The 21,710-nt window shown below is 43.7% G+C and overlaps 1 protein-coding gene and 1 pseudogene across 2 annotated transcripts; both read left to right on the forward strand.

The window, feature by feature from the left end:
- The first annotated feature begins 864 nt into the window (after positions 1 to 864).
- Positions 865 to 10,336, forward strand: RWDD2B (RWD domain containing 2B). Its single transcript, XM_015133063.3, has 5 exons — positions 865 to 1,011; positions 5,455 to 5,681; positions 5,769 to 5,836; positions 5,952 to 6,314; positions 7,417 to 10,336. Exons 2-5 carry the CDS (start codon positions 5,475 to 5,477, stop codon positions 7,649 to 7,651), a joined length of 873 nt encoding a protein of 290 aa, XP_014988549.1. The 5' UTR covers positions 865 to 1,011; positions 5,455 to 5,474; the 3' UTR covers positions 7,652 to 10,336.
- Positions 10,337 to 14,854: 4,518 nt separating this feature from the next.
- On the forward strand, positions 14,855 to 17,714 carry LOC106997285 (large ribosomal subunit protein uL14 pseudogene; annotated as a pseudogene). The gene has a single exon (XR_003727904.2). The product of XR_003727904.2 is annotated as a large ribosomal subunit protein uL14 pseudogene (transcript).
- Positions 17,715 to 21,710: the final 3,996 nt, after the last annotated feature.

The following is a 21,710-nucleotide window of genomic DNA, read 5'->3' on the forward strand; positions in this document are numbered from 1 at the left end:
TACCCTTTTATTAAGAGGGAAAAATATGCATTCACACGGTTCCTCCCAGCTTGGTTAATGGGCGAGAACACCTAAGATAGCTAAGGCCACCATGCATCCAGGCTCAGATCTCCCTAATTGCCCTCCTCCTCCATGGTTCAGGGACAAGGAGGATCACGACTGTGTGGGAAGATACTAGAAATGCAAAATTTGGACCCCCGCCCCTACCTACCGAATCTTGATCTGCATTTCAACAGGATTCCCGAACTATTCCTAGGCACGTTCGAGTTTGAGGAGCATTAACGGACCGATTATTTGTCCCTGAAAAGAGCCCACTATATAGACTGACAGTGGCAGCCGCTGGGAAATGACAACGGGGTTGGCATGGAGAGTTATTAAGAAGAAAAACTCCAGCCGGGAGCGGTGGCTCAGGCCTGTAATCCCAGCACTTTGGGAGGCCAGGGGTGGCGGATCGCCTGAGGTCAGGAGTTCGAGACCAGCCTGGCCAACATGGTGAAACCCCCGTCTCTACTAAAAAATACAAAAATTATCTGGGCATGGTGGTGGGCGCCTGTAATCCTTGCTACTCGGGAGGCCGAGGCAGGAGAATCGCTTGAACCCGAACCCGGGAGGCGAAGGCTGCTGTGAGCCGAGATCGCGCCACTGCACTCCAGCTTGGGGGACAGAGCGAGACTCCGTCTCAAAAAAAAAAGAAAAAAAAAAAGAAGAAGAAGAAGAAAACTCTGCGACTGAGAAGTACCTAGCAGGGACAAAGCATTCCCTTAGTCGTTCCAGCTGCGTACACAAACACTGGCGGACCCGGCGCCCGACCGGCCAGCTCTAGCTTCCGGCCGCGGCCCTGCGCGCGCATGCGCCGTGCGCCTTGTTTTTTCTGATAGGCCGCTAGGTGAGGCGGTTTGTGAGTTTTGGGTCGCAGTATACTAGAATTTTGAGGTTTCCTTCCGGTGAAAATTGAGCTGTCCGTGCAGCCATGGAACCCGGGTTACAGCAGTGAGGGGGCCGCGACTCAAGGTTAGTCTCGCCTCAGCGCCAGTGGCGAGCGTCACGGGGGTTTCCCACGCTGCAGCGCCGGGCGCAACACTTTGGGAACGTTCCCGGCATGGCTGCCCGCCTCCCCTCACTGCAGGCGCCCATCGGTCGGTTTGGACCTCGGCGTTGCTTCCCGGCTTCAGCAGCCCCGCTCCAGCCGGCGACCTCGCCCCGAGGGCAATCAGGGTGCGAGGGTGGCTGCGTGCTGGGCATTCTTCCTGAGAGCTTCGTGGCTTGGGTCGCGGGGTACCGTGCTCCGTTTTTCAAAAAAAAAAAATCTGCAAGGAAAAGATATTATTCCACTCAGAAATAGCAAGTTTCAGTCTACGTTCTCTTAAATATATATATATATTTTAAATAATAGTAAAGGCGAGGTCTCCCTGTGTTAGCCAGGCTGGTCTTGAACAATTGGGCTTAAGCAATCCCCCTTTCTCCCAAAGTGCTGGGATTACAAGCGTGAGCCACCGCGCCCGGCTACAGTCTATTTCCTTACAGCATTCGCTGAAATCTTGAGTCATAAAATTATCTTGAGGGTTTTTTGGAAGGACTGAAATCTCTTAAGCGAAAATAGTTTGGCAGATAAATGACCTGTGACATCACTCCCGTAGTTATCCAATCAAGAGTCCCTCCGTCCCGTACTTCTTCGCTATTCCATTTCATCTTTGCTACCTACAATTCGATAGGACCCTCTCCCGACTTTGCTCACTCCCTGGGAGACTTTAAACAAATATATAGCTCCAAATAAGTGTTGACTCCCAAAATTATATCTGTAGCTCAGTCTCTCGTAGACTCCAAAACTGTATATCTAACTGCATGCTAGGCATCTCTATTTAACTAACAGTGTCTTAGTAGGCGCTTCATTACTTCAGCTCTCCATGAAGCTCTCCTGAAGCTCTCCATGACCACACCGTCCAAATAAATGGCACATCCATACTTTCAGTAGCTTAACGCCTTGGAGTCATTCTTCCGTGTCTCATGTAATTCATCTGTAAATCCTGTTGCCTCTTTTCTCTCCATGTATCCAGAACCTGAAGTTTACCAACTTGACCACTATAATCCTATCCAAGCCACCATCCTCTCTCCCTAGTTATTGCGGTGTCTATCTGGTTACCCCACTTTTCCTTTCACTTTTCTCCGTAGCAGCAAGTGTGGGGATCTTCGTAAGTCAAACCTCTCTTGTAGCTCTTACGTATCAGTCGGGATAAAATTCAAAATTCTGGCCATGCTTTACTAGTCCCAACATAAACTGCCCCACCTTTCCTTACTAAACTCTTTCATTCCCCCTGTCCCCAGCTCACTGTGCGCTGGCCAGCTGCTCTAGCACCCTCCTACCTCAAGGCATTTGAACATGCTGTTCACTTTCCCTCGAACACTCTTGGCCAAGAAAAACACATGGCCTCCTTTTCAGTTCCTTAAAGTCTCTTCCCTACAGTCACCTTAGGAGAAAGGCCTTTCCTGACGACCCCTTGTGCAGTCTCACCCCCCTGCTGCCTTATTGTTTCCCTTGTCCTTGTTTTCTTCAGGTTTCTTCACAGCAGTTATTTACTGGATATAAAAATTCTTTTTTGTTTTTTTTGAAACAGTCTCACATGTTGCCCAGGCTGGAGTGCAGTAGTATGATCTTAGCTCACTGCAACCTCTGCCTCCCCAGTTCAAGTGATTCTCCTGCCTCAGCCTCCCTAGTAGCTGGGACTACAGGCGTGTGCGACCACACCTGGCTAATTTTTGTATTTTTAGTAGAGATGGGGTTTCATCATGTTGGCCAGGCTGGTCTCAAACTCCTGACCTCAGGTAATCCGCCCATCTCATCCTCCCAAAGTGCTGTGATTACAGGCGTGAGCCACCGCACCTGGGCTGGGCATATAAATTTGTTTTTGATGTCATGGTATCCTCCCACCAGTAGAGTTGTTTTATTACTTTCATTCATTGTTATCTTAGTGCCAATGCTTGAACGTAAGTGCTTTAGAAACATTTGTTGAAATGATGACCAGGCCGGGCTTGGTGGCTCACGCCTGTAATCCCAGCACTTTGGGAGGCCGAGACGGGTGGATCACAAGATAAAGGAGATCGAGACCATCCTGGCTAACACAGTGAAACCCCATCTCTACCAAAACTACAAAAAATTAGCCGGGCATGGTAGCGGGCACCTGTAGTTCTAGCTACTTGGGAGGCTGAGCCAGGAGAATGGCGTGAACCCAGGAGGCAGAGCTTGCAGTGAGCCGAGATCGTGCCACTGCACTCCGGCCTGGGTGACAGAGCAAGACTACGTCTCAAAAACAAACAAAAAAAGAAATGATGACCAATAATAATAATAGTAATAAGCGGCCCGACACCGTGGCTCATGCCTGTAATCCCAGCACTTTGGGAGGCCAAGGCGGGTGGATCACAAGGGCAAGAGTTCAAGACCAGCCTGGCCAATGTGGTAAAACCCCATCTCTACTAAAAAACCCAGAAAGCAGAGGTTGTAGTGAACCAACTCTGCACTCTGGCCTGGGTGACAGAGCTAGACCTTGTCTCAAAAAAAAAAAAAGGTTTTTAAATTAATAATAATAGCAGCAAGCACACATAAAATTTACTTTGTTGCCAGGCACTTTCCACAAATTCTCATCTAATCATCACAGCAACCCTCTCATCCCAGTTACGGAGTTGGGGAGACTAAAGCACAGATAAATTAAGCCACTTGCCTAAGGTCGTGCAGTTGGTAAGTGGCAGAGCCTGGAGTTGCACCTTGGCAATCTGGTAATAGAATCCAAACACTGGTAACAGAGCCACTCCAACAAAAAACAAAGTAAATGCGCTTCCTCTAATAACCACCCAAGAAGTTGTTTTCTGTGTTTCTCAACTCCAAAACAGACTAGCAAATACGTCTATGGAATTCCAATAAGTCCAGGGATTTTAAGTATGTATGAGGATTTTGTTAAAAAAAAAAAAAGGGGGGGGGGCTGGGTGTGGTGGCTCACGCCTGTAATTCCAGCACTTTGGGAGGTGGAGGCGGGTGGATCACGAAGTCAGGAGATCTCAACCATCCTGGCTAACATGGTGAAACCCCGTCTCTACAAAAAATTAAAAAAAAAAATAGCTGGGCGTGGTGGCGGGCACCTGTAGTCCCAGCTACTCGGGAGGCTGAGGCAGGAGAATGGCGTGTACCTGGGACGCAGAATTTGCAGTGAGCGGATATGGTGCCACTGCACTCCAGCTTAGGCGACAGAGCGAGACTCTGTCTCAAAAAAAAACAAAAACAAAAAAAACACCACCACCAAATGTTTGTTACGATATCAAGTTACAAAAGTGGGATATAACATTATACGAAGTCAGTGGTTAGCAAAGAAAACATTGTCATGAGGCCAGGTGAGGTGGCTCACACCTATAATCCCAGCACTTTCGGAGGCCGAGGGGGCAGGTGAATCACCTGAGGTCGGGTGTTTGAGACCAGCCCGACCACCATGGTGAAACTCCATCTCTATTAAATACAAAAAATTAGCTGGGCGTGGTGGTGGGCACCTGTAGTCCCAGCTACTCCGGAGGCTGAGGCAGGAGAATGGCATGAACCCGGGAGGCGGAGCTTGCAGTGAGCCGAGATCGTGCCACTAAACTCCAGCCTGGGCGACAGAGCGAGACTCTGTCTCAAAAAAAAAAGAAAAAAAAAAAAAGAAAAACTCATAAATGCCATGCACAGTGGCTCATTGGCTCATACCTGTAATGCTAGCACTTGGGGAGGCCAAGACAGGAGGATTGCTTGAGCCCAGGAGGTTGACACCAGGCTGAGCAACATAGCAAGACCTTGTTTCTACAAATAAAAAATGAAGCCAGGCGTGGCAGTGCGTACCTGTGGTCCTAGCTACTCAGAAGTCTGAGGTGGGAGGATTGCTTGGGCGTGGGAGGTTGAGGTTGCAGTGAGCGGGGATCATGCCACTGCACTCCAGCTGGGGTAACAGAGCTAGACCTTGTCTCAAAAAAAACTAATAAACAATATTTACTTAAGAAACTGACCGTTCAGATAATCAAACTCTCTGACTTATTCTGTACATTCTAGGTTTCCAGTGTAACCAGTTATGTCCTCTCTTCTGGCTACATTATTGATACAGCTTTTTGACTACATAATTGGTTTACTATGATGAAATTGCCCATTTATGGTAGCTCAAAATGTCCGCTCAACTATCTAGACACAGAAGAATGTGGTGTCTACTTACTATTAAAAGTTTTTTGTGTTTGTTTTTTTATAGATGGTCTCAGTATGTTGCCCAGGCTGGTCTTAGCATAGGACTTAGTATATTATATCTGAAAGTAGAGTGATGGGGAAGAGACTAATTAAATTGTACAATTTACGAAGAAATCAAATACAATTTTAGTAAGTACCCTTGTTGATGTATTCATTTCTTCTAAGATTGCATATGTAAATTGTCTCTCTTGTCTTTACCTCCTTAGAAACTTACACATGTCCAAAAATGATTGAGATAGAGCAGGCGGAGGCCCAGCTTGCTGAGTTAGACCTGCTAGCCAGTATGTTCCCTGGTGAGAATGAGCTCATAGTAAATGACCAACTGGCTGTAGCAGAACTGAAAGATTGTATTGAAAAGAAGACAATGGAGGGGCGATCTTCAAAAGTTTACTTTACTATCAATATGAACCTGGATGTATCTGAGGAAGCAATGGTAATTCAGTTTTGCTTTTGGAAGGATTGAAACATGTTGAGACTTAAAACATTGGTTAGTGCACTTTTTCTTCTTCTCTTTAATCAGGCGATGTTTTCTCTGGCCTGTATTCTTCCTTTTAAATACCCAGCAGTTCTGCCTGAAATTACTGTCAGGTACGTTACAGAAGTTCTGGCCAACTTTGGAGGTCAAATTAATCTGAGAATAAAAGCAACTCTTGAATTTGTTTTCTGTTCCCAGACAATTGTTTTCTTATATCTTTTCTGTTAGATCAGTAATATTGAGTAGATCCCAGCAGACTCAGCTGAACACAGATCTGACTGCATTCCTGCAAAAACATTGTCATGGAGATGTTTGTATACTGAATGCCACGGAGTGGGTTAGAGAACACGCGTCTGGCTATGTCAGCAGAGATACTTCATCTTCACCCCCCACAGGAAGCACAGTCCAGTCAGTTGACCTCATCTTCACAAGACTCTGGATCTACAGCCATCATATCTACAACAAATGCAAAAGAAAGAATATTCTAGAGTGGGCAAAGGAGCTTTCCCTGTCTGGGTTTAGCATGCCTGGAAAACCTGGTGTTGTTTGTGTGGAAGGCCCACAAAGTGCCTGTGAAGAATTCTGGTCAAGGTTTGCTTTCACATATGTATGTGAAGTCATGTCAAAAATTTTAATAGTAAACAAGATACAGTCATGTGCTGCCTAGTAATGTTTTGCTCAACAGTGGACCACACATAAAACAGTGGTGCCATAGGATTATAATGGAGCACATATAGAAACCTGATACATGGCACTTGATCTTCCCACTATTGAATATCAGAGTGATATTCAATAATCGTGCTGGGACATTTGCTTTTCTATATGAAAAAATATAAATACAAAAAAAGTACCATCTAGGTTTGTGTAAGTACACTCTATCGTGGTGGTACAATGACAAAATAACCTGAAGATACATTTCTCAGAATGTATCCCCATTGTTGAGCAACACATGACTATTAGAGATTTGGAGATAAGTATGTCCCGGGGGTTGTATCTTTATGGGGATTCAATCTCAAGTTGATAGATACGGCAGAAATCGCATGTAGTCAGCATTTTCCCCCTCACCTGACAAGTACATATAGGAGACATTCTGTAAATATACGCTGAATGAATTGAGCTCCTGCCCAAGACACTATGACCCCATCCACTTCCATGGATCTGATCCTTCCCTTATCTTAGTGATGCTGCAAACTGTATACCCTATGAAGTAAGGGGCTTTTTAGAAGCACTAGAGTTGCCACTAGTCTTCTCATTTCTCTACTGATATCCTAAATGAATTTCTGAGAATATCCATTAATAGTTTGGGATTCAGTAATTCCTACATTTCTAAACTACTGATACAAGGCCGTAGTAAGGGCAACAAATGAGTTTGGGGATGGGATTATGACCAGAATCATATTTGATTAAAATAAATCCCTCTGAGATAAAAGTAGGTTTCTTGGGTGGGGTGTGATGACTCACACCTGTAATCCCAGCACTGTGGGTGGCTGAGGCAGCATATCAATTGCAGCCAGGAGTTTGAAACCAACATGAGCAACATAGCAAGACCTGTCTCTACTAAATAAACAAAAGTTATAAAAATTTTAAAAAGTAGACTACTTCTAGGAAAAGGCATTGATAAGTCTGTTTTATAACTTCTGTTTTATGTGCTCTATACATTTTGAAAATGTTTACTTTGGAAATTTCTTTTCAGACTCAGAAAATTAAACTGGAAGAGAATTTTAATCCGCCATCGAGAAGACATTCCTTTTGATGGTACAAATGATGAAATGGAAAGACAAAGGAAATTTTCCATTTTTGAAGAAAAAGTGTTCAGTGTTAATGGAGCCAGGGGAAACCACATGGACTTTGGTCAGCTCTATCAGTTCTTAAATGCCAAAGGATGTGGGGATGTTTTCCAGATGTTTTTTGGTGTAGAAGGACAATGACAGTAAGAGTAGTTGAAAGTATCTTGTCACTGTTAGTCTTTTGATTTTTTTTTCCCACTTTTTCTTGAAAGATTAAGTAAGTAATTTTATTTTAGTTCCATTCTAGAACGTTGGGGAGTGGGGGACAAGAAAAAATAGTATAGCTGAAATGCATCTGTTAAAAATGTCATGATTGAAAGCAGAACTGAGTTTTAAATTACAACCTTAAAATTGTTAGATATTTCTTCACATATCAGCTGCCCATTTTGAAAAAGAAATGATCCACAAAGGTGATGTTGGTGCTCCAATTTGCCAGCCATTCCCAACCCCCTTCTCCCTTACCTGCCTTCACTAAAGAACCCAGAAAAGCTAATTGTTTCCCTTTCAGCCTCTGTTGCAACTAACAACTCTCAGTGGCCTCAGGACACAGCTTTGGCCTTGGGAATTCTGGGAAAACTTTTGCTTCCTGATTAAAGAAACATATGCAGCTAGGCCACCTCCTCCCCCTCTTTTATAAACGCCAAAGTGATGGCTGGAGCTGGAGGAGTTATTTGAACTATGATAGAAGGAAGGACTAAGAGAACCACGAAGATGCCAGTTGCCATGTTGTTGAGCTGCTGACCCAACACCAGCCACTGCCTATCTCTAGACGTCTTATGAAATAAAACCAGTTTTGTTTAATTTCTAGGCTTTTTTTTTTTTTTTTTAATAGACGGAGTCTTGCTCTGTCACCCAGGCTGGAGTGCAATGGTGCGATCTCGGCTCACTGCAACCTCCGCCTCCCAAGTTCAAGCGATTCTCCTGCCTCGGCCTCCCGAGTAGCTGAGATTACAGGGGCCTGCCACCATGCCTGGCTAATTTTTGTGTTTTTAGTAGAGACGGGGTTTCCCCATGTTGGCCAGGCTGGTCTCGAACTCCTGACCTCAGGTGATCGCCCGCCTCGGCCTCCCAATGTGCTGGGATTACAGGCATGAGCCACCACGCCCAGCCAATTTCTAGGCTTTTTACTAGCAGTTGAAAGCTAGTTTGTCAAATAGAGTTTTTCAGAGCTTTAGTTTTGCATTTACCCCAGCCTTTTGATACATAAATAGGTGAAGTTTTTCTGAAGTGGAGTTTGCAGTTCGTCTCGTTTTGTATACTCACGCTCTGCCCCTGTTCCTGGGCTTGCCTCAGACAAGGCTGAGGCACGAGTAGGGCTTAAACTTTTTTAACAAGCGTCAACAATTCATCAAATTAGTAATTTAGAAGATTTATTTGGCAAATTGTATTCTGACATTTTTTTGTTCTGGAAATGGCTTTCCGTATACTTCTTTTTGCCAAATTTTGACCTACCATTAAACACACCACTCAGTTTTTAAGGACCTCCATAAATTGGTTCCAAAAGCATTTATTATTTATTAATTTGCTAGCACGCAGGTTGATACCAGGTGTTGCATATTTCTTGACCAGTCAGACTTGGTTGAGGAATGGAGTTGGGGTGAGAAACAATGCATTAAGTTAGTAAAAAGTTGGAGGCAAACTATGCTTATCACAAAATGAATCAGTAAGTGAAAGATAGCATATATTATGTAATACAATGTAGAAATCTGAAGGAATAAAATGGAAGAAGGCAATGTGGATAGATCTTAAATATAAAGGTTATTAAACATAAATGAGGGTCAGAATGGTATTTAAAGCACAGTGCTTGTATTGGACCTAAACCTTATGTACCTCCCCAGATTTCCTCCCTGCTGCCCATTCCTATTGCCCTGTCAGTTGCCCTGGAAATCCCAGTTCCTCTGCTGCCACCAGACAGCCAGATGGACCAGTTGTGTGTCTAGTTTCTGATTCCTCCAGTGACTAACAGATTTGTATGAAATACCCTACAGAGAATGGAATCTGACATTCCTACCACCAAAGGGGGCAGATGATGCATATATTACTTTAAGCAGCTAAAGTGGCAACTAAACCGCTAAAACTTTTTCAGTTTCTGTACATCATATTAAAAACCAGATTGCTATGCATAATATGCAGATCTCAAATGTCACATAAACACATAGAATGCAACAGAGTAGTTTTACAAGTTTTATTTCCTGGGACATCAGTCAAATTTAGACGTTTATGATTAAGTCATACTAAGCCAGGGAAGTACAGATTTTCCAATCTTGTGATGAGAAAGTTCCTTTGAGAATGGATAAATGTAGTGAAATGTTAGAAATGTTAAGAGTATAAGCAATATAGCTTTCTTAGGTTTCTTTTTTTTTTTTTTCTGGAGACAGACTCTGTCTGGATCTGTCACCCTGGCTGGAGTGCAGTAGTGCAATCCTGGCTTACTGCAACCTCTGCCACCTGGGGTTCAAGTGATTCTCCCACCTCATTCTCCCAAGTAGCCGAGATTACAGGTGCGTGTTACCACACTCGCTACTTTTTGGATTTTTAGTAGAGACGGGGATTGACTATGTTGGCCATGCTGGTCTTGAACTCTTGACCTCAGATGATCCACCTGCCTCAGCCTCTCAAAGTGCTGGAATTACAGGCGTGAGCCACCGCGCCCTGCCCAGTTTCTACCAATGATTATATACTTGATATATAAACATCCTTAAATATAAAATGTTCTGTATGATTGCACATAAAAAAATTTGTTCAGCAATGACGATTTATCAACATATTAATGTAATAACTATTTTGAACTGGAATCACCTATAAAAAATGATAAATCCTGAAAAACCGTTTCAAGTCGAATTATGTTTAAAAGTTACATTTTCTAAAGAAAACAAGTACTGGCAGGGAATATTGGCCACATGCTTTGTTTTATTTTGTTTTTGTTTGTTTGTTTGAAGAGGAAGTCTCGCTCTGTAGCCCAGGCTGGAGTGAGTGCAGTGGCGTGATCTCGGCTCACGGCAACCTCTGCCTCCCAGGTTCAAGCAATTCTGCCTCAGCCTCCCGAGTAGATGGGATTACAGGCGCGCGCCACTGCACCCGGCTAATTTTTTGTATTTTTAGTAGAGATGGGGGTTTCACCATGTTAGCCAGGCTGGTCTTGAACTCCGGACCTCAGGTAATCCGTCCGCGTTGGCCTCCCAAAGTGCTATTTATTTTGTTATTAAGAAAGATGTGTATCAGGGAAACTAAAAAATAACAGACCATTGGTGAAATTCCATAAAAGCGACAATGCAGCCAAGGTTTAAAGGTATTTAAGGGCAGATGCAGAAATTACGTTCCCGCCCCACCCCCCTACCCCCAGCGATTATTAGAACTACTTGAGAAAACTGAGTCCATAAAAACTCAGCAAAGGGGCACCACAAGCATTCCACTTAAACACAATCTGCCCATCTGAAGCCATCAGATCGGGGAAGGGATGTAGGTCGTAAAGTCCTTTGCCATCCCTGTGAGGGGCAGAGCCGGGCGAGGGAAGATTCCAGATCAGCGTGGAAGTGTCTGCTGGCTGCCTACAGACACCCGGGTATCGCAAGGCTCCCAGGCGCTCTGGGGCTGTCATCGACAGCTAGGCTTTCTCTTGTGACCCCGGCAGCTCCCGAGCACTCGCAGGCCCCACAGGAAGCCTAAGAGCGCGGAGTGAAGCTCGCCATACTTCGCGCGTGCGCTTCCTGGGCCGACGTGGCCCGGAAGCACTAGGCGTGGGTTTCCGGGATGCTGTGAGCACCAGGACTTATGGGCGGGGCGGGTCACTGCAGCTGCGAGCGCTGCCTTTCGGATCTGGGCTATAGCTTCCGAACACGGGCTTGAGTCCTAAGCTGCGGACTCGCCTGCTGAGTGGGCATCTCGCAGGCCAGCCAGATGCTGCTTTGGAGCCGAGTTGGACTTTTTGTTTATTTTTTGTTGTTGACGGTTACTGTCTTCGGAAAAAGAGGCATCGATTCCCATTCTCGGGACTTCCCAGATGTTGCTGCAACTGGGGGATTAGAGGAATGGTGCACCCTGGGACCCAGGTAGTGCCTTCAAAGTCCAAGGTGTTCCTCCATTTTAACCAGGGAATTACGGAAATCGAGGCTTTTTTCCCCACTGGGGGGCATTTGGCTTTTCGGATTTTGAAAACCTGCTCTCCCTCGTTTCTCCCGCCAACAAATTATATATATTATTTATATGTTATATATAACGTATTAAACATATGTATTACATATATGATTACACATAATATATATCATTATAGGAAGAGTAGAAATAGCTGGATTTTAAAGTCACCCACAATCCCATGTCCAAAAAGACAATATTAAATTTTGGTTTTACATTTTATTTTCTAGTATCCTATTTTTGCATGTGTGTATATGTAGGGTTTTCTTTAAAAAGAAAAAAAAAAAAATTAGGGCCGGGCGTGGTGGCTCACGCCTGTAATCCCAGCTACTCGGGAGGCTGAGGCAGGAGAATGGTGTGAATCCGGGAGGCGGAGCCGTGAGCCGAGATCGTGCCGCTGCACTCCAGCCTGCGCGACAGAACTAGAATCCATCTCAAATAATAATAATAATAATTAATTAATTAAAATTTTAAAAATAAAAAAATTAGGCCGGGTGTGGTGGCTCACGCCTGTAATCGCACCATTTTGGGAGGCCAAGATGGGTGGATCACCTGAGGTCAGGAGTTCGAGACCAGCCTGGCCAACATGGTGAAACCCTGCCTCTACTAAAAATACAAAAAATTAGCCAGGTGTGGTGGCAGGCGCCTGTAATCCCAGCTACTCAGGAGGCTGAGGCAGGAGAATCGCTTGAACCCGGAAGGCGGAGGTTGCAGTGAGCTGAGATCACACCACTGAACTGAAGCCCGGGTGACAGAGCGAGACTCCTTGTCAAAAAAAAAAAAAAGAAAGAAAGAAAAAGAAAAGAAATGGTGCAGCAATGACTAGCCTTGTGCATTCATTCCCCCCCGTGCCCCCGTCTTTTAGTACTTCTTTTTTTAGCAGAATTATGGAGGACTATAGTTGAAGATGCAAGGAAAGTTCATGGGAAGGGATGATATTCAACGTAGTTAACAACCAACATGACCTGATCACCATCCATTGGACTAGCCACATGTCTAGGGCTGGAATGGGGTTTTGGAAGACTGATAAATCAACAATTAACACTTTAGCCAGGAATCAGGGGAAGGTCAGAGAAGTCCTAGGGAAATGGCAAGGGCAATGAAAACATTTCAGAGGGTATCAGAGAATTTTACTATTTTAACAACCATTTAAGTTAAACGGTGTATAATAATCATCAGTCCAATTTATATGTTTGCTGTTGGAAAGATAAGGATTATAATCTGATTATCTTGTCCTGTGAAATTGGAGGAAAACTCATCTGTTTAAGTCAAGGAGGAAGGTAGAATGGTCAGAGTTTTGAAGAAGTGTTCAAATAATTACTGGGAGTCCTAGAAAATTACAGAAGTGTGGTACATTTGTTGGGCTGTAATGAAGACACAACTAAGGCATGGGATCATTAATTCTTAGTGGTCTAAAGCTTCTGTTGACTACATTGTTAGTTTTCCAGGCAGTGTTAAACTTTTCTCTGGAAAAAAAAAAAAGCTGAAAACAAATAATTGGCTTTGTGTAGTGTTTGGTTTCTCCAGATGAATAGGCTGAAGGAGCAGATGTACAAGAGACTTTGTGGTATTGGCAAGAGAGTGACTGATACAAAAGATCATGAAATCTAAAGTGAACAATGAAGGGAGTAAAGAGAAAAGAGTCCTTAGTGTTAAGGAGAAAATATAAGGGCCAATGCAAGGTCAAGATTTCCTTGAAGAATGTCTAGGTGGAAACAGTTAAATGAGGAATCTGGCAAGAGGGGATCGTGACCCAAGAGTGGGGTGAAATTGGGAAAATGTAAGTAGTAATATCAGGATGTGACTGTGGAGTGGCAGATGAAGTTGAATAGAGGAAAAGGATATGAGAGATGAAGATTTTTATAACTGAGAGGCCAAGCAGTGGACAGATATGCCACATGAACCTAATCAGGACTTTAAAAAGACCGTCCAGGATGATGTTTGGAATGAGGGTGGAGAGCCAAGTGTTAAGTGTTTAGAGACTACAAGGGTATGACCAGGAGGCTGGTAAGAGGACAGATGTCAGAAGGTGTATTCTGTTGACAGCAGCCTGAAAAGAATTATTTATTGTTTTAAGGAAAGTAGAAGCAAAGAGGATCCTATTCTTATCTGCAGACCCCTGAGGTAGGTGGGATTTTAAATGATAAACAGCACTCATGAGATGCTGCTGTGGAAGCACTGTCATTAGCCAACCTGTGAACAAGTGTTGAGGGTGAATACTGGCTAATCACAGAGCTACAATTCCAAAGAATATGTGGGAAGGAAGGGCTTTGTAGGGCAGATGGGAGTAGGGGTTAGACCAGCAAGAAGGGACACAGTTTTATGTGGTAGGGAAATATATATACATGTACCTGTATCTCCTTCCTGCCTTCTTGACTTCCTGAGTCCAGACTCAGTATTACAGTTTCCTTCTAGATTCTGAAAATCTGTTTTTCATCAGTTTTAGTTTTAGTCATGCTGTTTCTGTCTTCTTCAATGTTTTCATCAATTTGTGTGTGTGTGTGTGTGTTTGTGCGTGTGTGTGAATTTGGGAGAGGCTGCTAGCAGATGCTATTTTGAACTGGAAATCCACCTATATATTCCTCTAGTACTATTATGGTTATTTTCTCTTTTTTTTCTTTCTTTTTTTTTTTTTTTTTTGAGACGGAGTCTCGCTCTGTCGCCCAGGCTGGAGTGCAGTGGCCGGATCTCAGCTCACTGCAAGCTCCGCCTTCCGGGTTTACGCCATTCTCCTGCCTCAGCCCCCCGAGTAGCTGGGACTACAGGCACCCGCCACTTCGCCTGGCTGGTTTTTTGTATTTTTTAGTAGAGACGGGGTTTCACTGTGTTCGCCAGGATGGTCTTGATCTCCTGACCTCGTGATCCGCCCGTCTCGGCCTCCCAAAGTGCTGGGATTACAGACTTGAGCCACCACACCCGGCCGATCTTCTTTTCTTTTAAATCCCTCTAATATAGTTTGGATATTTGTCCCCACCCAAATGTCGTGTTAAATTGTGGTGAGTTATAGCCGATATATACTGAAATTATTCTTATTGTACATTTATTTTGTAATGTTAGTAAACTATTATATCTTGTTTTCTCAATTGACTCTCTAGGGATCCCAGTTGACAAACAAATGCTCTCCTGGCATATACTACCTATGTAGTGTTGCTGCTATTTAAATACGAAGTTTGCTTTAAACAATTTGGAAATACTTTTTTCCTTCTTTCCAGTGTTCAAGATGTCAAAGCGAGGACGTGGTAGGTCCTCTGGTGTGAAATTCCAGATTTCCTTGGGTCTTCCAGTAGGAGCTGTGATCAACTGTGCTGATAACACAGGAGCCAAAAACCTGTATATCATCTCTGTGAAGGCGATCAAGGGATGGCTGAACAGACTTTCCTTTGCTGGTGTCGGTGACATGGTGATGGCCACAGTCAAGAAAGGCAAACCAGAGCTCAGAAAAATGGTACATCCAGAAGCGGTCATTCGACAATGAAAGTCATACCGGAGAAAAGATGGAAAGTGTTTATTTCAAAGATAATGCAGGGGTCATAGTGAGTAATAAAGGCGAAATGAAAGGTTCTGCCATTACAGGACCAGTAGCAAAGGAGAGTGCAGACTTGTGGCCCCTGATTGTGCATTGCGTGATTCTCCAGTATATTAAAAAAAAAAAGAAAAAGAAAAAAAGAAAAAGAAAAACTTTAAAGCCGTTAAAAAAAAGCCATTAAAAAGTATTTGTCCCCCCACAAAAAAAATACATCTTAATAACAGTTGAAGGTAAAGTACCACCAAGTTTAATAAAGATTAATTAATGCTGTTTTATCAGCATTTTTTATGACTGTCACTGGATTTCACTATATTTCTTATCTTGGTAAAGTATATCTGAAAGTAGAATAAAGGGGAAATCCTATCTGTGATTAATTTTGGTAATCAGATACATTTTCTCTAGCAGCCACATTTCTTTATTTTTTTTTTCTGAAACAGGGTCTCACTCTGTCGCCCAGGTGGGAGTGCAGTGGTATGATCACGGTTCACTGCAGCCATGACCTCCCGGTCTCAAATGATCCTCCTGCCTCAGCCTCTCTGAGTAGCTGGGACCACAGGCATGTGCCACCACGCCTGCCACCATGCTGTGTTTCCCAGGCTGGAAGTAGCCATGTGGCTGGAAGTAGCCGTATTTCTATCCCATTGGGTTCTCCCAAGTTTGTGGGTATAAATTCTCTTGCCCTTGCCTCTCTAGAAACTTGTGAATTATAGCTGGGCATAGTGGCTCACACCTGTAATCGTAGCACTTTGGGAGGCCGAGGCAAGTGGATCACCTGAGACCAGGAGTTCGAGACCAGCCTGGCCAACATTGCGAAACCCTGTCTCTACTAAAAATACAAAAATTAGCTGGGCGTGGTGGCTTGCTCCTGTAATCCCAGCTACACAGGAGGCTGAGGCAGAAGAATCACTTCAACCTGTGCTGGGGGTGGGGGTGGTTGTAGTGAGCTGAGATCACCTCACTTCACTCCAGCCTGGGCAAAAGAGTGAAACTGTCTTAAAAAAAAGAGAGAGGAAGGAAGGAAGGAGGGAGTAAGGGAGGGAAGGAAGGAGGGAGTAAGGGAGGGAAGGAAGGAAGGAAGGAAGGAAGGAAGGAAGGAAGGAAGGAAGGAAGGAAGGGAGGGAGGGAGGAAGGACGGAAGGAAGGAAGGAAAGGAATGAATGAACTTGTGAATTATTATAGAATGACTGAGATTGTCTGAGTTAGAACTGCTGGCTAGTATGTTTGCCGGTTAGAAAAAGTTCACTGTGAATGACAAGGTGGCTACAGAAGAAGTGAAAGATTGTATTGAAAAGGGGACCATGGAGCTGAGATCTTCAAAAGTTTCCTGTGACTATAAACCAGGAGATGTAACATATAGCTATGGTACTTTCTTTTGCAGTTTTTAGAAAAAAGCAAATCTATTATGTGTAGAGGAAAAATTATTGAGTACTCTGCTATATTTTCAGGTAACACTTTCTCTGACTTCTGCATTCCCTTTTAAATATCATGAAGCTCTACCTGAAATTACTGTCAAGTGTGTTACAGAAATTCTCTGCCCAGTCTTACCTATATTTTTTGGTATATAAAAATGACTTGTGTGTGTTTTTTGAAGGACCTAGGAAAGCAATATGTTCTTATCAGGTCAAAGTCCTTAAAACAATCCCAGCAGGCCCTACTGAACACAGATTTCAGTGTGCACTTGCAGAGTGATTGTTGTGGTGAAGTCTGTACACTGAATGCTAGAGGATGGGTTACAGAACATGCCTCTGAATATATCAGCAGGGATCCCACAACTTCCATCTCCCAAGAAAGTACAGCACAACACCCAGATCCCGTTCTCACCAGGCTGAGGAGCTCTAGCCAACATAAAAGAAAGGGTATTGTGGAACTAGCAAAGGAGCTTTTCCTATCTGGGTGTAGCATGGTGGGAAACCTGGTGTCATTTGTGTGGAAGGCTTACAGAGCACATGTGAACAATTCTGTGGATTAGGTTTGCTTTTTAATTTTCTTTCCTTTTTCTGTACTATGCAGCCTGTTTAGTACAAACTGAGGTTGTAATAGATGGGAAAGCAAGTGATTATACATTCAGGCCACGGAGCCAAAAGTGATTTTTCCATTGTAATGGCAACAATGGACTGCGAGTCAGTGCCTTTTGGTTCTAGGACTGTTATTGTGGAGCTTACGCCAGTTGCTTAGCTGTTTCTAGACATAGGCTCTTAATAGGTCAAGAGCTTGGAAAGTTTGATAAATGTTACATTGATTTCTAAAGCTACTAGATGGTTTCTGAGATATAGTTTGATTCCAAAATATGACTCATCATCTTAGCTTATGTTTTGAATCCCATAAAAAAGGACTTTCACAGAAGTTTTGTGGTTAAAGTCCCATTGAGAGTGACAACCCAACCGTCACAAATCTGGGGTCTCCTTTCCTGAAACTGATGGATTAAGAAGTTCAGCCATTTCCACTCTTCCAAACTTATGAGGGAAATGAGGACAAAACAAATGAGTCTGGAATGAGATATGAACTGGATAATATTGGGCAATAAAATGTGTTTGTATGAAATAAAAATAGATTTCTATTTTATTAGCATTGGTGGGTTAAAAATCAAACTACTTTTAATATTTCTGAACACATCTTACTTTTAAAATGTCTACTCTGAAAATTTATTTTCCTCTGGGTGCGGTGGCTCATGCCTATAATTCCCAGCACTTTGGGAGGCCGAGGTGGGCGGATCACGAGGTCAGGAGATCGAGACCATCCTGGCTAACACGGTGAAACCCCGTCTCTACTAAAAATACAAAAAATCAGCCGGGTGTAGTGGCGGGCGCCTGTAGTCCCAGCTACTTGGGAGGCTGAGGCAGGAGAACGGTGTGAACCCGGGAGGCGGAGCTTGCCACTGCACTGCAGCCTGGGTGACAGAGCAAGACTCCATCTCAAAAAAAAAAAAAAAAAAAAAATTATTTTCCAACTCAGACGAATAACCTAGAAGAAAATTTTAATTCACCATCAATAAGACATTCTTTTTGGTGGCACTCTTGATAAAATAGAAGAGCAAAGAAAATTTTCAATTTTAGAAAAAAACATTTGATGTGATTAGACTCAGGAGGTCATGTGAATTTCAGCCAACTGTGCCATTTTTTAAAGCCACAGGATATGGTGATGTTTTTCAAATGTACTTGGGTATGGAGGGTCAATAAATAAATAAAATAGAATGTGGAAATATATTTTTAAGTGCTTGATGTCTGATTTTCCTCCTCAGAAACTTGTCTGGATGGATAAGATTATTCTAACATCGGGCATCTGTAAGTCATGCCCAATAGTTACTTAGGGAAAAAAGACTATAATTCTGTTGTATAACTCTTTTTTTTTTTTTTTTTTTTTTTGAGACGGAGTCTCACTCTGTCCCCCTTGCTGGAGTGCAGTGGCCGGATCTCAGCTCACTGCAAGCTCCGCCTCCCGGGTTCAGGCCATTCTCCTGCCTCAGCCTCCGGAGTAGCTGGGACTACAGGCGCCCGCCACCTCGCCCGGCTAGTTTTTTTGTATTTTTTAGTAGAGACGGGGTTTCACTGTGTTAGCCAGGATGGTCTCGATCTCCTGACCTCGTGATCCACCCGTCTTGGCCTCCCAAAGTGCTGGGATTACAGGCTTGAGCCACCGCACCCGGCCCTGTTGTATAACTCTTAATCTGTGAAAATAATAATTTATAATATTAATAATCATGAATGAAGAAGGGAGAGTTTCAAATCTTTTTTTTTTTTTTTTCAACTCCCAACCTGATTTCTGAAGAGTTTCTAATCTTGGCCTAAAAGTATTGACATTTCTCTTTTCTTTCTTTCTTTTGAGACAGTGTCTTGCTCTGTTGCTCAGGCTGAAGTGCAGTAGTGTGACCTCAGCTCGGTACAACCTCTACCTCTTGGGTTCAGGTGATTCTCCTGCCTCAGCCTCCCGAGTAGCTGGGATTACAGGTGCACACCACCATGCCTAGCTAGTTTTTGTATTTTTGGTAGAGACGGGGTTTCACCACGTTGGCCAGGCTGGTCTTGGAACTCCTGACCTCAGGTGATCCACCCACCTTGGCCTCTCAAAGTGCTGGGATTATAGGCATCAGTCATCTTGCCCAGCCTGAGTTGATTTTTAACTACATAATTAATACAGGAATATGTTGTCCTTGTATAAAATAAAATCTTACAGATAAGGCTTAATTTCTTTTGACTGTAACTCATAACCCTGATCTCTTTTCTTGCCACTTTTTCCCACAAAAATTAACTACAATGATCAGACTGGTATGTTTTCTTGCAGATCTTTATTCTCTGTATTATTATTATTATTATTATTTTTTGAGATGTAGTCTCACTTTGTTGCCCAGGCTGAAGTGCAGAGGCGGGATCTTGGCTCACTGTAACCTCCATCTCCTGGGTTCAAGCAATTCTCCTGCCTCAGCCTCCCTAGTAGCTGGGATTAGAGCCGCCTGCCACTATGCCCAGCTAATTTTTGTATTTTAGTAGTGACAGGGTTTCACCATGTTGGCCAGGCTGGTCTTGAACTCCTGATGTAATCCACCCACCTCAGCCTCCCCAAGTGCTGGGATTACAGGTGTGAGCCACTACACCCGGCCTATTCTCTGTATTTATATTATATATACGCATAAATATATATATATTATTGTGTTGTGGGTTTTAAAAACACAAATGGTATCATACTGTATATATTACTTGGTATTTGCTTTTTACTTAAGAATGTGTCTCATAATTCTTCCTATATATGTACAGATAAACCTTATTCTTCTTAAATGCTGCGTAATAGCCTATTGAATACATATAATATATTTAGCCATTCTCCAATATATAAGCATAGGTTGCTTACAAATATCTTCCTGTTATAAAGTTTTTGTGAACATCCGTCTCTTTGTGTGACTTTTTTTTTTTTTTTTTTTTTTGAGACAGAGTCTGCTCTGTCACCCAGGCTGGAGTGCAGTGGCATGATCTCAGCTCACTGCAACATTCACCTCCCGAGTTTGAGAGATTCGTGTGCCTCAGCCTCCCACGTAGCTGGAATTACAGGCGCCTGCCATCAGGCCCAGCTAATTTTTGTATTTTAGTAGAGACGGGGTTTTGCCATGTTGGCCAGGCTGGTCTCGAACACCTGACATCAGGCGATCCACCTGCCTCGGCCTCCCAAAGTGCTGGGATTACAGACGTGAGCCACTACACCCGGCTTTTGTGTGCATTTTAAAATTAGGGTCCAGTCGGGAAAACAGAAATCACATTAGTTATTGAGAAATATTTTAATATGGGAAATTGGTCAAAAAGAATTATAAAAGGTAACAGGTAATCACTGGAGGTAGCAGCTAACCATTCTTACAGCTAGGAAAGGATGGAACAAAAGAAGTGGTTGGAGTCATCAGAACCTAAAAGCTTGGAGGAGGGCCCTGAACACCTTAGTTCAGGCCTATGAAGAATGTAGAGAGGGTGATGGCTGGCTGTTGCTGGATCTCTGGAGCTCAAAGAAGGGATCCCACGGTGTTGGGGCTCAAACTCCTGAGGAGGTGGCTCAAACATTGGCTATCTCAGGAGCTCAAGGGAGGGGTTCCATGAAGGTAGAATTCAGATCTCTGAGGAGAGCACTGACTGCTGCTGTGATCGGTAAGGCGTGCAATACGGCTGATTCTGTGATTGTTGGAAAAAGGATGGAGATTAAAACCACCTGCTGGCTAAAGCAATTGCTCCTGCCACGGTAAAAGGCAGCTGCTGCTGGCATGATGCTCACAGAATGGAGCAAGTCCCTTCTTCCTCTTGCCTTTGTTTCCCTCTAGTTCGCCCTGTTGGTGAAGTCTAGCAGAATCGCCCCAGTAACATGGAGTGAGTATAAAAGGGTGACTGCGTGGACAAGAAACAATAACCAGCATACATTTACTTGTTTCTCTAGTGCGATTCTGAGTCGCACAATCACTAGGTCACAGGATTCGTACATTTCAAATGTTAATAGAGACTCCCACATTATACTCTTTTTAAACTGCACGTAACAGTTTCAATATGAATAAAAGGGGACGGGGGGTAGATTTACAGAGAATATTGCCTAGAGCAGTAATCAAATTTTAACAAGACTTGGGAATACCGTCAAAATTCAGGATCTGATTGAGGAGTTCCAAGGGGCCCGAGTTGGCCTTTTGTAACAAACGCCCAGGTGATACTGATGATTGCATCATGTTGGAAGTCTAACACATTCCCATCTTCCCACAGCCTCTACCATAACATTCTATTGCTACCCTTATGTGAACTGCCCCTCTGTTGGTTCATGCCAGTTTCCTACCCGCTAAGCAAGGAACAAACCTAGCTTCTGGAAGCGGAGAAGACAGGATTTGGCGCCACGGGTCCAATGCTTGGCTTGCTATTGGCCAGGAATGACATCACTCAGACAGGCGTGGCTTTAACTGTGACGTCTCCGGCGGCGGATGGTCAGGGACACAGCGGGAGGCGGGAGCGGAAGTGGGGCAGCAAATGGACAGGGTGGGTGGCGGAAAAAGGGCCCGGGGGAAGTTATTACAGGGAGTCCTCTTCCGGCGCC

The sequence above is a fragment of the Macaca mulatta genome, chromosome 3 (assembly GCF_049350105.2).
Source record: "Macaca mulatta isolate MMU2019108-1 chromosome 3, T2T-MMU8v2.0, whole genome shotgun sequence".
Taxonomy (NCBI): domain Eukaryota; kingdom Metazoa; phylum Chordata; class Mammalia; order Primates; family Cercopithecidae; genus Macaca; species Macaca mulatta.

What these genes read in the sequence shown, in the direction of transcription:
- RWDD2B (XM_015133063.3), top strand. Translation starts at nt 5,475, where the DNA reads ATGATTGAGATAGAGCAGGCGGAGGCCCAGCTTGCTGAGTTAGACCTG. An exon ending in ATGTATCTGAGGAAGCAATG is followed by an intron (nt 5,682 to 5,768) that starts GTAATTCAGTTT and finishes CTCTTTAATCAG; the next exon opens with GCGATGTTTTCTCTGGCCTG. An exon ending in TGTGAAGAATTCTGGTCAAG is followed by an intron (nt 6,315 to 7,416) that starts GTTTGCTTTCAC and finishes ATTTCTTTTCAG; the next exon opens with ACTCAGAAAATTAAACTGGA.